The sequence below is a fragment of the Vipera berus genome, assembly GCF_964194415.1.
Source record: "Vipera berus genome assembly, chromosome: Z".
Taxonomy (NCBI): domain Eukaryota; kingdom Metazoa; phylum Chordata; class Lepidosauria; order Squamata; family Viperidae; genus Vipera; species Vipera berus.
In genome coordinates this window covers 60,105,735-60,121,072 of record NC_138205.1, presented here as the reverse complement: position 1 = coordinate 60,121,072, position 15,338 = coordinate 60,105,735, and the positions used below count along the sequence as shown (strand labels likewise).

The window sequence follows — 15,338 nt, the reverse complement described above, 5'->3', positions numbered from 1 at the left end:
CATCTATTGCCTCTAAATGAGGTAATACGAGCCTCTCAGCCAAAAGCAACTGAATCCTGCATGACAAGGAGATCAGTGTCTCGAGCACAACCTGCTCCAGCGAAGAGGAAGAGGGCTGTATGAACTGGTTGTGGTCAGTGGAAAACTTCGCAACAACTCCCCCCACATCAGGCACTGAGATGGCGCTTGAGCAGCTCAGGCCAGATGTCCCTGAGTTTGTAACTAAAGCTTGGGAATGGGAAGAAGTTCTTAGAGAACCCAAGTGGAAGGCTGACGAGCAGTCTGAGCAGCTGCCAGAACTGAAGAGAGTGGCACAGGCTCCTGGGCTGGAGGAGCCTGTGGAGAAAATCTCAGTCCTTCCACATGCCTCACAACAGCTAGAACCAGAGAATGGGCCTCCAGCCCCAGAGACTTTTGGGTGCAAGAAGTCTCAGGAGGATGACTCATTCATTACAACTGAACCCAAGGTACAAAGATCAACATGGGTAATACATCCCATAGAAGACTAACATATGACCCATCCCCTGACACCCCAGATTCTTGGTGAGCACTTCCCACTCTTTGGGGGACCAAAGAATTTTGGGTGGGGGGAGTGTAGCAGAGGTAGGGTGAGCTGAAGCAGTGCTGGGAGATGCCTGAGGGAGGAGTCAGCAAGAGGGCAGAGAAGAGTGGAAAGCTCTGCTGAGGCCCAGGTTGGGGGGATAAGCCTGAGAGAGGAGACAATTGGGAGAAATGGGAGAGCCTTTTATGAGGTAAGCCTGAGGGAGAGAAGGGGATAGGATAGAAGAGGCTTCTGTAGGGCAAGCCTGAGGGACAGAAGGAGATGGAAGAGGAGAGGTTTCTATGGGGCAAGCCTGAGAGAGAGAGAGAGAGAGAGAGAGAGAGAGAGAGAGAGAGAGAGAGAGAGAGAGGTGGAAGAGGAGGAGGAGGAAGAATAACAACAACAGACCAGCCACCTGAATATTTTCCCTGCACATGACCTGCCTGCTAAGAGAGATTGACCATCACCCCATCCCATGACTTCCCTCCTGGGAGAGACTGACCACCACCCAATCACATGACCAGTCTGCCAAGAGAGACTGACCACCATCTCATCACGTGTTCCAGCCAAGCAGAGGTGCCTAAGTGGGGGACCACTGTGGACTGGCAGCGATACCAACATGGCCAGGAGAACCTGTACTCCAGTGGCTCTTTCAGGGGTAGCACTACAAATATAAATAAGAGTAAAAATTGTCTCATAAGAGACAACCAAAAAGCCAAAAAAGGAAGCAAAAAGACCAAAAGACCTCTTCACCAACAATCAACACTCAGATGAGAAGAGGCTAACACCAACCTTATTATTGTTAATAATCACCAATTGTGATTATTGTTAGAACAATAATCAAGAAGTAAAGAATACCTGAATCAAGGAGCCATCAAAAGCACTCCCACCGACACTGACAGAGCAAGCTACTATTAAATAAACATAAGAGCAAACCCCCTTCCTTCTAGCACTGATGCTACGTAGTTTGGTAATGAAACATCTGCAAGAAAATCACAAAACGTGTACACCACCATGCCACAATGCCACAGTTTAACCCTGAGCTATAAATATTCTAGTCTATCAGTAATATAAGTGATATTTTATTTTATGAATGAATGAATGAATGAAAATTTATATGGCTGGCAACTCACTCAGTGACTCCGGGTGGCTTACAAAGACAAAAACCTAATATAAAAAATAATAAAAGGTGGCCCTGGCAATAACAATAAGTGAAACAAATAAGATACTTGATGGTCTCTATTCCACTCTGGGTTTCCAAGACCCATTTGCAAAACCAGGTTTTTGGGACCTTGTGAAAGAGGCCTGGTGGTCAAAGTGATAACAAATCTTATCTCTGTAGGGTTGATGTTCTATAGGGAGGGAGTCACCATGTGGAAGGCCATTCTTCTTAGTCTCTCTAGAAGTACCTCCTTAGGAGAGGGGACCTGTAACATTCCCTGCCTCCCTGCTCTGGTGGATCAGATAGATGTGACCAGGACAAGATGGTCCTTCAAATAACCTAGTTTCAAGCCATGTAGGATTTTAAAGGTGACAACCAGCATCTTGAATTGGACCTGGAAGCAATGTAGCCACTGTAGCTCCTGCAGGAGAGATAGCACATGTGCACATCTAGGCCTGCACAAAACCATGAAGACCACTGTATTTTGAACCAATTGAAGCTTATAGATACTTTTCAAGAGCAGTCTTATGAAGAGTGTATTGGATTAGTTAAGAGGGGAGGTAACTAGGGCATGAATGACAGTGAACGGATTGTTGATCCAAGAAAGGGCATAACTGGTGCACAACCTGTTCTTGTGCAAAGGCTTTGAGCTGGAGTCTTGAATCCAGGAGAATTCCCAGATTACACACTGGGTCTCTCTGGGACAGTGCCACCCCATTCAACACCAGAGATGGCAATTCTCCATGGATCAAAGAACCCAAATTTAGAGCCATTCCGTCTTGCCAGGGTTCCATTTCAGCCTGTTGCTCCTCATCCAGCCCTTAACAGCCTCCAAGCACTGCAAGAGGGAGGTCATAGTGTCATGTAACTCCCATGGGTCAAGACATATAGCTGGGTGTCATCAGTATATTGATGATATCTCAGCCCATGGTGGCAGATGATTTCACCCAGCAGCTTCATGTAGCTGTAAAACAGAAGTGGAAAAAGTACTGAGCAACACAGGATACCACAAAGCAGGATGAAAGCCAGACCTCTCGCTTCCTATCAACACCAACTGAAAGCAACCATAGAGGAAGGAAGTGACTCAGGACAACCCAGAGGCCCCACTCCCAACCTCCAAAGTGTCTCCAGAAGGATACCATTATCAATGTTATTGAAGACTGCTGAGAGGTCAAGTAGAGTGAGGATGGATGCACCAACCCATTCCTGCCAGAGATCATCAAAAAAACACCACTAATGCTGTTTCTGTCCCATAACCAGGCCTGAGCTCTGCCTGGAAAGATAATCTATTTCATCTAGGAACTTCTGGAGCTGCTTTTCAACCATCTTCTCAACAACCTTCCCCAGAAAGGAAAATTCAAATGAATTGTTCTGACAACTTCTCCTTTAATAATATTCCATTAAAAAGGTTAAGCTATTTGTGTTGTACATTGAGACATTTTATATTTCAGTGGAAAAAATATATACATAACTCAGATTGAACTGTGAAATCCATGGTGCTCTCTGGGCTTAGCTGTTTTCTTGTAGACATTTCGTTACCCAACTTCAACTGCATTGAGGATACTATCTAGTTGGGTAACAAAATGTCTGCAAGCAAAAAATCAAGCTCATAGAGTACCAAGGACCCCATGTTTCTACATTTAAACATAGAACCTACCTCGATTTTATTAAGCTTCAATGTTTTATTAATAAGATTGTCTTTTACGTAAGAATAAATATTTTGAGCATGTTAGGTATTTATTGCTATTATGGAGTAAATTAACTATCAAGCTTGGACTTTTTAGGCTGCAATTCAGTCACAACTTGATGGAGTTCGAACTGGTTTAAGCCAGCTGCACACTGCATTGCATGATGTCAAGAACATACAGCAGTCTTTAGTTGATGTCAATAAAGATTGGCGGCAGAGTATCAACACCATAGAAAATCTCAAAGATGTTAAAGATGCTGTAGTTCAACATAGTCAACTGGCAGCTGCTGTAGAAAACCTCAAAAATATATTCTCAGGTATGACTTCTAAAATATCTCATATACTGACAGTACAAAGAGTTGTGTAGTATTAGTATAAATTTATATGTTAATATTTAATGTAATGTAATGTAATTTAATGTAATGCAGCTGTGTCATGCAGCTACAATTCCGAAACTAAGTTGGTGTCATGCAGCTGTGTCATGCAGCTACAATTCCGAAACTAAGTTTGTGGGAAATAATACGACTTAAATCTGTGGTTTCTCTTTTTCTTCTCAGTCCCAGAGATAGTGCGGGAAACTCAAGACTTGATTGAGCAAGGACAATTATTGCAAGCCCATCGAAAGTTGATGGATTTGGAGTGCTCCCGAGATGATCTTATGTATGAACAATATCGCATGGATAGCAAGAATACCCATGATATGAACCTAATTGATAGCTATTTTGGACATATGCAGAAACTTTCCGAAGAACTGGCCAAGCAACTCTGGATGGTCATTCAAAGGTCTCTAGTCACTGTCCGCAGAGATCCAACCTTGCTTGTTTCAGTTGTGAGAATAATTGAGAGAGAAGAAAAGATAGATCGGCGTATGTTAGATCGGAAAAAGCAAACTGGATTCATCCCCCCTGGGAGACCTAAGAAGTGGAAAGAAAAAATGTTTAATGTCCTGGATCGAACTGTTATTACCAGGATTGAAGGGACTCAAGCTGACACTCGAGAGTCTGACAAAATGTGGCTTGTTCGCCATCTGGAAATAATTCGAAAATATGTTCTTGATGATCTTTTGGTGGCTAAAAATCTTATGGATCAGTGTTTTCCTCCGCATTATGAAATTTTCAAGAGATTGCTGTGTATGTATCACCAGGCATTGTCTTTACGTATGCAGGACCTGGCTTCAGAAGATTTAGAGGCAAATGAAATTGTTAGCCTTTTGACCTGGGTTTTAAATACTTATAAAAGGTAAGGATGTTATTATTTATGGCTAGTAGTAGTAGGAACTATGTGATTTTAATAAATTTTGTCAAGTCCCATATATCCAGCAAGGTCAAAGATAGCAAGAATGACAAGCCTTTCAAAAAGCTGTCTTTAATGATAGGTTGAGGTCAATACAGAATCTTCTAAAAATAAGAAAGTTCTTTGGTTATACTGAGTTTATTAAAAGAGAATTATGAGGGCAATTTGGAAATAAACAGAACATTTATTATACACATTAAAAAACTACATTACATTACTTTTTGATATAATCATTCAATTTGAGGCACTTGTCATAATACTGTCAGTAGTAGTAGTAGTAGTAGTAGTAGTAGTAGTAGTAGTTGCTCAGTGCCAAATCTGGGCTATGGGGGGGGGGTGATCAAAAACATCCCAACGGAACTGCTTCTTGGGTGTGTCTAGTGGTGTGCGGGTGAGCATTATTGTGAATCAACACCACACCAGAAGTCAGCATGCCCCAACGCTTATTACGGATGGCTCGTCTGAGTTTTTGTAGTGTTTCACAGTAGACTTCTTAACTGATGGTCAAATCACGCTCCATGAACTTCACTAGCAGTACTCCTTTGGCATTTTCACATTTGGCGGCACCACTTCAGGTGGGGCACTAATTTTGGCTGATGGGGTCCAGGAGAAGAATTTTCTCTGCCCATGACTCCTGCCCTTTGGAACATCTTACCTCCTCAGGTGAAATTGGTTCCCTATGGCTTTCTGTAAGAGTCTGAAAACATGGCTCTACCAGATGGCTTGGGGCAGTTATCATACTGGAGGTAATTGATGAATTAAGAGAAAATCCTACCTCCCCCCACCCTTGCATCCTGATTAATCTCTCCCATCTTTTACTGGAACTTCATTTGGATTGTAATTTTATTTTTAGACATAGTTCTCTTTTATAATTTTATTGCTTTTAATATTGTGAGCTGCCCAGAGTTGCTTTAAAGCTAGATGGGTAGCAAACAAATTTAATAAATAAATAAATAAATATTTCTTTAGTTAAGGTGTTCCTTAAAATAATAAAGTCTTTATTGATTAGCCCTTGGGCCATATCAAAGTGCAAAGTTCCAGCAACAAATTGTTACTAAAATTTGATAAAAGCAATTTAAAATGGAATTTGATAAAATACAATTTAAAATGGAATTAGAATAAAATATGGTTTAAAATGAAATGGTAATAAAATACAGTCTAAAATGAAATTGTAATAATGTACAATAATTTAAGATATAGATAAAATATGATAAAATTATATTTCAGAGTCACCCTTGCAATCTACCCCAATCAGTCCCACATATGCATATCTCAACCGAACCATTTTGTTTAAGTACTGTGCTACATTAAATGTTATTTTCAAGTTCTGGCCGGACATAAGGTAAGTTATTTTGATATGGGGATCCCAATGGGTCATTTGTTTGGTATATAGACCAAGATACCTGTCTCTCACCCTCTTATACAGGCAACAGTCAAGTAGGATGTGAGCCAGGTCTTCTACCTCTGCTACTCCGCAAATGCAGAGATACTCATTGTAGGGTATAGCATGAAATCTCCCATATCTGACCATTGTGTCAAGCTGTTCGAATCTCGCTCGTGTAAATATCTCCCTAAGATGTTTTGGGAGTTGTAACTTCAAATAACTGTCTACTTGAAATGTACGCTTGTATTTACTCAGCCATTTCAAGTTACCCACCTTACTAAGGATAGCTATATCAGTTTGTGCTTCTATATCCTTAATTCTTTGGACAACTCTTTTTTTGGATTGTTCTCCTGTTACACAAGAGACAGGAAGGCCACAGCTTCTTACAAAGTTTGGTGATCCATGAGATTTGTGATTGTAGTTTTATTTGCTCTAGTAGGCATATCTTGGGGAGTCTATCAGTCTCCATTTCATTAACTTTGCACCAGTAGTTATAAGCTCTAATTTTAGATAATGCATGAATTGTATGAATTCCCAATTCATCTCTAACAACTGCAACAGATGTTCTTGGATCTACACCCAAAATATATCTCAAATGCTGGGGCTGTGTTTGTTCTAGGACTGTGGTTGAGTAAAGACCCCAAATTTCTGCTCCATACAAGGGCATTGTGGTAACCTTAGCCTTATAAACCTTGATTAATGGGGCTAGGGACGCTGGGTAACTATGGTTCTTTAGTTTGAGCAGTAAATTCAAATGGGCTTTTGCTCTAAATGTACCCCGTTGATGATGGCAGGCCCAAGATCCAGTCTTGGAAAAAGTTAACGCCGAAATATACAAAGGTGTTAACCTGTTCAATGGTTCACCATCTAATTGCTACTTATGTCTCTGATGGTTTCTTCCAAACACCATTATTTTTTATTTAGATTTCCTAATGATTAGGGAGTTATCCTAGCAATAAGAGCTGAATCTTCTTAATAGCCTACGTAATCCTACTTGTGAGTATGATAATAAAATCATATCATCAGCATAAAGCAAGCTGTTACAGTAAGTATTTAGGATCATCGGCATGTGTACCATGGTATCCTTCATTAACCCTGGCAAGTCATTGATGTATAAATTAAATAATAATGGGGCCAGGATACACCCTTGCCTTATCCCTTTATTTGTGTGAATCCTGTTAGTCAGGGCCCCATTAACCCCATACCGCACCCTCAAACAGGTACTTGTGTAAAGGGCTTTAATCAAAGCCAGGAGTCTGGGTTCTATTTTAAGAGATGTCAATTTACTCCATAGTACGTCTCTATTTACCATATCAAATGCTGCTGTACGGTCTATAAAAGCAGCAAACAGGGGTCTCCTCTTATAGGCATATTTGGCAATTAGATGGTTCAAGACAAAGCAGTTATCAATAGTAGATCTGTTTTGTCTAAAACCTGCTTGTTCTTCTGTGAGGATGTTGTTTTCCTCTACCCAGATTTCAATTCTGTTCAAAAGGTACCTAGCATATATTTTTGCTACAATGTCAATCAGGCTGATGGGCCTGTAATTACTAGGATCCTTTTTATTCCCTTTTTTATATATGGGGACAATATTGCCATCTTCCACCCATCTGGTATATGGCAGGTGTTATTTATGTGTGTAAAAAGACCTGCTAATACAGGGCCCCACCAATTGGGAAATTTCTTAAATAATTCTGCTGGTAAAAAATCCTCATCTGGGGCTTTATTGCTCTTTAAGCTTTTAATAATGGACTGTATCTCCTTTTCTGAGACTGGTGGCCGGGGGGGGGGGCAGTTCTAGGGTTTACTAAATCACTGTCTAAAAATAGTTTCTTTACCGGTTTGGTGGGAGCAAACAAGCACCGATAATAATTCTCCCAGTCCTCAGCAGAGATTGGTATGTTAAACGCAAATCTCTGTTCCTTCAGGATACCTACTACAGAGTGCCAAAATAATACTGAGTTATGACTTCTGGCAGCCAACTCGAGTTCTGACCAGATTGAAATGGCAAAACCTTTTTTCTTTAATGTTATAGTTTTTTTATATTCCCTTCTTGTGTGCAGCATCTTAGCTTGTATATGGGCAGTAGGATTCCTCTGGGCAAGCCTCATGGCTGCCTTCAATTTCTTTTTCAGTCGCTGGCAATCAGGATCAAACCAGTGAGGTCTACCCACTCAGGCTCTTTTTGTAGCAGGTTTAGCTGTTAGGTGTTTCTTCAGTATGTTACAGAGATTGGAGAATGCATTGAAGGCTGACATCCAGTCAGTAGTAGATGACTGGATTGTTCTAGCCCACTTAGTGGCATTTTCTGTTTTAACGCATTCTAATATTGCCTTAGTATCAACTTTGGCCCAAATTAACCTTTTATTTTGGGTCACCTCTACCTTTTTGGTGAGCCAACTGTCAGCCATGTTATCTGGTCTTAAATCTGAGTGGCCTCACAATATCACGCTTACAGGCTGATGGTCGCTATTGTCGCTAAGATGTACTGTGACCTCCAAAAAGAGGTCAGCCTTATCTGTAGACCAGACATGTCAAACACAAGGCCCGGGGGCCAGATCCAGCCCGCAAAGTGGTTTCATGTGGCCCACGAAGCCATCCTGGAAACAGTGAGGGAACGGCCCCCACTGTCTTGGCCCTGGCCCAGAGACCCTCCTTCTGCCAGAGACCCTCAGATCTGTCCCACTCCTGCCCAGGCCCCCATAGGTACCCTTGATGCGAACGATGTAGATGTGGCCATGCCCACCCAGTAGGCCATACACACTCTAGCCACACCCACCCAGTAGGCCACGCCCACTCAGGCCATACCCACCCAGCCCCCTGAGGGCAACCACAGAGCTGATGCGGCCCTCAATGAAATTGAGTTTGACACCCCTGCTCTAGACACACAAAAGAGATCTAGTACGCTACTTGAATTGGTCGAGTGGTATGTATAAGAGCAGGGCTTTTTTTCTCATAGAACGCTCAGAATGGCGTTCCGGCACCTTTTTTGGGGAAAAAAAACCCTTTTCAACAAGCTGTGTAGCAATTCCTATTGGCTTTCAAAATCCAATAGAGGGAGCTCTATTGGATTTTGAAAGCCAATTGCTGCTGAGACCGCCAAAAAACCCGGCCAGCAAACTTTGCACAAAGAAGTTGTCTGCAGCGAAGGCTAGTTGTCAGGAACTTTGCACCTCTCCCTGGTGTCCAACTACACCATCTCAACTGGGTAAGTAAGAGAGGGCAAGGAGTGGGAGGTGGGTTTTGCAGAGTACATGTGCACTTCTTCCTTATGCTCACCTGTCAGCCAGGCTGGTGGCCTACCCGGTGCTGGACCTGGGGGGTAGTTAGCGTGTGTCTCCGAACTACCGTATTTTTCAGACCATAAGACGCACTTCTTTTCCCCAAAAGTGGTGGGGAAAACGAGGGTGCGTCTTATGGTCCGAAGGTGATCCATATGGCCAGCCCCAACCTCTGCAAGTGGAAAGCAAGGGAGATTGCCAGGAGCACGAATCGGCACGTGCTGAGAAACGCTGATCTCGCGCTCCTGCAATCTCCCTCGCTCGGTTTCAGCTTCCCTTGCTACAAGAGAAAGCAGGCTGAAACGGAGCAAGGGAGATTGCCAGAAATGAGAATCGGCCGATCTCGCTCGTGCTGCTGCAATCTCCCTCGCTCGCTTTCAGCCTGCTTTCTCTTGTAGCAAGGGAAGCTGAAACCGAGCAAGGGAGTTGCAGGAGCGCGAGATCAGCCGATTCGCATTTCTGGCAATCTCCCTCGCTCCGTTTCAGCTTGCTTTCTGCAAGAGAAAGCCAGGCCGCAGGGCCACCTCCACGGGTATTGCTCTAATGCAGAGAGGGAAGGACAAAGATGGAGGGAAGGAAGGAAGGAAGGAAGGAAGGAAGGAAGGAAGGAAGGAAGGAAGGAAGGAAGGGACAATGGGAGAGAGGGAGAAAGAGAGAGAGGGAGAGAGAGAAAGAGAAAGAAATAGGGAGGGAGAGAGGGAGAGAGAGAAGGAGAAAGGGAGAGAAATAGAGGGAGAGGGAAAGAGAGAGGGAGAGAGAAGGAGAAAGAAAGAGGGAGGGGAAATAGAGGGAGAGAGAGAAAGGGAGAAATAGAGGGAAAGAGAAAAATAGGGAGAGAAAGGGAGATGGAGAGAAAGGGAGAGAGAGGAGAAAAAGGGAGGGGGAGAGAGGGAGAGAAAGAGAACGAGAGAGAGAAATTAAATTAGTAACATGATTGTTAAGTGAATCTGGTTTCCCCACTAACTTTGCTTCTCAGAAGGTTGCAAAAGGTGATCACATGACCCTGGAACAATGTGACCATCATAAATATGAATCGATTGCCAAGTATCCGAATGTAAATCACATGACCCTGTGCACATGCAACAGTCATAAGTGTGAAAAATGGTCATAAGTCACTTTTTTCAGTGCTGTCGTAACTTTGAACAGTAACTAAGTGAATCATTGTAAGTCAAGGACTACCTGTACTTTATCATTTTTTTCCCTTTTTTGGGGGGGTCAAGTTTTTGACACCTTGCTGGGCAACGTGGTACTCGGACATTGCCTTGTCCTAAAAGTGGTACAATGGATGAAAAGGTTGAAAAGCCCTGTTTTAGTATGGTACTATTTGGTTCAGAATATTTTTTTCTTGTTTTCCTGCTCTAAAAACTGGGTGCGTCTTATGGTCCGAAAAATACGGTATATCCACGTTGGTCTTTCCGGCTGTGCCTTCCTTGTGTGATGAAACCCAGACACGGAGCTGCAGCTCGCATTGTTGCTAAAGGGGGACCAAATGGGCAGCACAGCTGAACCCCAGGGGCTGGGGAGGGGGCTCAGGGAGGCAGCCCGGGGTGTCTGTGTCAGACACCTCACAGCCCTGCAGCCCATAAATAGCCACAATGTCCAGAAAGTCCCCCAGCGGGTGTTCAGCTTCCTTCGCATGGTGGGGAAGGCAGGGGGCTTGGCTCGCTGTAGACCAGGCTGCTGCAGGGTGCCACTGCAGCCCCCATCATGCAGCCACTGCCCGGGGCCAGCCCCGGCTGGCTGGCGGTACCGTGGAGTGTGTTGGCCTAGCCGGCGCAGGTGGGCATCCATCTGAGAGGCACCGACGGCCCCGGCAGGCAAGCGGAGGAGTGTCCGCCAGGCTCCCGGCTGCCCCGGCTCTTCTGCCCCGGCCGCTATTTGTAGTCCGGGTAATTGAGCATGTGGTGCACCCGGAGCTGCTTGGTATCATCGATGAAGGGCTGCTTCTGGGCGGCACGAGAAGCTGCCAAGCAGCGCTCAGCCGCTTGGAGAGCTCTGAGTTGTGCAGCCAGAGCTGCTCTTGCGCGATCCGCCACCGCTGCGCGCACAACCAGACATGATGTCGTTCCATGGGCCGCTTCACCTTCTCCGGCTGGGCTGTCCAGGGCGGCGGCAGGAATGGCCCACCGCTCAGCCGCTGGCGGGCGCCTCCAGGGTGTAGAAGCCCGCAAACATTTTTTTCCCCGGTCAGGGAGGGCGCAACTAGAGAGCCTCTAGAGGTCCCTTGGCTGGAGCAGCCGGCAGCAAGCGAGCCGCAGAATGTGGGTCCCAATTTCTACTTTCCAAGGTCAAGAAGACAGTGAAAAACAAACTAGTTCTTGCCTTGCTCAGCAGTGCAGGTTGATCCCTTTCCATCGTCCCACCCTTCCTTTCCTCACACAGCCTGTTACTTGACCACAAAGAGCTGCTGCCCAGCACATTAAATCACAATAAATTACTGGTTGACCTCTACCTTCTGGAGTGTTCAGTTTCTAATTTTATGGCCTGTATCAATCAGATTATTGAATGGTGTCTGAAATGCAGCCATCTAACACAGAAATCCAAGCCACATGGAGTGGAGCCTTAAGAGCCAGACTAGAGTTTACAGATGCTCACTTTTCATAAAGTAAATACTTGGCCAGGAGGCAGAATCATGCATCTCCTTCCTTGTGATCAGAGTTACTGATAAAACACACTATGTAAATACACAGATCTGAGTCAGTAAAGAATCTATATAGATAGTCTGACAGTATTTCTTATTTCTTTGAATCCACAACTAATCTTTGAATTGTACAGCATATCACATACCTGTGTCTGATATTATTACAGAGTTATAAAATAGACTGCTGTCACTAAATAATTATATGAGATTCTAGATCTATCAGCCCAGTTCATTGCAGGTCTGAACTCCCATGCAGTGAAAAGGAGAGGGGTTGCAACTTCTGTTTGTAGTTATCCACGTTTCTGCACACTGAAATAATCGGCCATCGTACAAATACAGAGCGTATCATGCTTGTATATTTATATATGGAACAGATACATTACCTGAAATTTTTGGAATGTGTAAAAAATTTGAACCAGCCCAGAAACTCATTTCCCATTGTTTGTGTATATAGAAAGTAAACCCTGAAATAGATTTGGAAAGAGCAAGAACTTTGATTAAATGGAAATGTTGCTAAGCATAGAACTGTTGAGTTAATTTGCAGCTGTTTCTGCTTTCTTTTTATGTGCTTATGATTTTAAATCACATTTTAAAATCAGCCAAATCAGGAATAAGATTGTGACTGAAAGAATACTAATTCTGAAATATAGTAAATATCTTTAACAAGTAACGTTAAATTTAGCTTTAGTGTAATTTGCTTGTTTACTGTAGCTAAAATGAAATTATATTTCTAAAGCATTGGTTTGGATCATTGGAAAGAAAAAAGATTTAATATTTATGATTCAAAAATATAAATATGTGAGAAACATGTTTTTAAAGACCTTTGCAGCTTGTTCTCATATATACCTTGCCACAAAGGAATAACTAAAATTATGAAATTTAGAATCTACCAAGCTTCCCTCCCATGGACAGAAGACAATCCATGGCAAATGTGAATCAGTAATCCATAGTTTAGCAGCAATAATAAATCTAATTATGCTATGCATATTTAAGTTAGCCAAACCCTGGAGCAGTGGTGGCAATCTTCTATTACAATGGCAAGCCCTTTAAGATTATATTTTTAAAGAAACAATGAAACCCCTGGCAGAGGCACTGGAAATATAACTTGTTAAGTGTAAAAGAAATGAATGTCAATTTCCATGCATTCCCTCAACTTCAATGTTCGCTACTAAAAAAACTAGGAAACTTTAAAAGAAACTATAATTGTAGAACTGATTTTTTTACTTTTTTATTTTTAGTGTAAAAGTGTGACACCAAATTAAAACATGAAAAAAATCACCAATTACTTTTCAACAACCTGTCCTGCTAACAAAAAGGCCAGAATATCAACAGGCATGACAGAACACACAGAAATGACAATGCCTGTTAATATATCTGATCTTGATAAGCAGAGCAAAACCGCAAATGACTGGCCAGATGGCTGGACCTATGAGCAAAAAAAAAAGATTTTTGCTTGAAGAATGACTGGCTCTATGCTTGTAACATGAAACTTGGCTGTACGCCTTGTAAAAAAGTTGGAACTCTTGGTGTTGAGTCAAAAATGGGTATGAAACTTTCCAAAGAATGGATTAACAATGAGATAACCTATTCTGGCACAGATAGGAAGCAACAGTTGACCTCACTTTGGGAAAAAAAAATTGATCACAGAGAATCTGCTGCACATAAAGCAGCATTAAAAATAGTTGCTGAAAGCGAAAAAATGACTCTTGAGAATGTTTTTTTAACGTCATTATCTTGTGAAAAAATAATAACTGGAAAAAAATTTCGAACTGCATATAAAGTAGCAAAGGAAAATCAATCATTCCATCATTTTGAAAATGAAATTGATCTGCAAGAACAGAACGGAATTGATTTGGGTCGTATTCTTCATTCTACAAATGTTAATCATATAAGTGGAGAAATGAGGAAAATTGTGGTTAAAGAAATTGTTCGATCCAATAATAAAATTTCATTGATAATTGATGAATCAACCACAATAAGCAAAAAAACTACCCTCATAGTATTTGTTCGATGCTGTATCAAAGGTATGGGAATGAATCCACCAGTAAAAAAAATTTTGGACTTGTTAGAACTTGAAAAAGTAACAGCAGAAGGAATATTTGATTCCTTACTCCAGTGTCTTTACTCTTATGGGATGACAGAAGATTATTTGGAAAAAATATTTGCTTTCTCTGGCATGCGACGGCGCCGCTGTGATAATGGGATGTAAAAGTGGAGTGAAAAAATTGCTGTCAGAACGTTTTCCTTCTATTATAGTTTGGCATTGTGCTAATCACAGACTAGAATTATTAGTAGGTGATGCTGCCAAGGAAACTTCAGCAGTAAATAGATTCCAATCATTCATTGATAAACTGTATGTCATATACCATGCTTCACCAAAGAATAGTAGAGAGTTGAATTCATGTGCAGAATTACTGGGGACTGAGCTGCTGAAAATTTGAAGAATTTTAAGTACCCGATGGGTGTCATCTAGTTTGCGTACAGTTTTGGCTGTATGGAATAATTTTGAATCCCTTGTGTATCATTTTGAACTAGTAATGCATGATCCTACAAGAGATAAAAATGATAAATGCACTTATGATGGCTTGAAAAGAAAAATAACATCTACAGAATTTTTATTGGACCTAGGATTGATGTGTGATGCTCTCCAAGAATTGTCAGATTTAAGTTTGGATCTACAGGACCACAACATCGACTTGTATAAGGCAAATAAGAAAATAAAAATACTGGTACAAGTTTTTGAAGAAAGAAGACAGAACTTTGGGCCCTATTATAAATGTGCTGTTGCTGCTGTAAGTGATCTTCGCTTTCATGGAAGTTTTACTTCACAAAAGAGATTCAAGAAAGGATCCTCCCATTTACCCAAGTATATTTTATACAAAATTGAAAGAGTCAATTGAAAAAAGATTACTTGATAGCAAAGACGATGAGTTGGCATATTGGTCTCGCGTACTTGATCAAAAACATTGGCCTGAAGATGTTAATACTCAACTGACATTTGGAGAAGTGGAAATTAGAAACTTATCAATCAGACTGCAACTAAATGAAAGAGAAATGATTCATGGATTTCGTGAATACATTCTCGAAAAGACATATCCAGAAAAACTGTTGCATTTGATACAGACTCTGAATACCATTCCTATTTCTTCAAGTGAATGTGAACGTGGATTTTCACAGATGAATCTAATTGCCACCTCAACAAGAGCTTCGTTAAAGACTAAGACAATTTCAGCACTTTTGTTCATCAAACTTGTCAGACCACCTCCAAGACTTTTCAATCCTTCAAAGTACGTTGATCTGTGGTTACTCAGAGGACGACATTCGGCCATAGATACTAAGAGCAAGGAAA

General features: G+C 41.9%; 1 protein-coding gene across 4 annotated transcripts in view; it reads left to right on the top strand.

Moving 5' to 3' along the window:
• The window catches only part of EXOC3 (exocyst complex component 3), a 97,266-nt gene that overhangs the window by 34,741 nt on the left and 47,187 nt on the right, over positions 1-15,338 (top strand). For all 4 annotated transcript variants that reach the window (XM_081345337.1, XM_081345338.1, XM_081345340.1 and 1 more), the window contains exons 3-4: positions 3,488-3,707; positions 3,948-4,629. In XM_081345337.1, the coding sequence (XP_081201463.1) occupies positions 3,488-3,707; positions 3,948-4,629 (902 nt within the window). The remainder of the gene's footprint in view (positions 1-3,487; positions 3,708-3,947; positions 4,630-15,338) is intronic.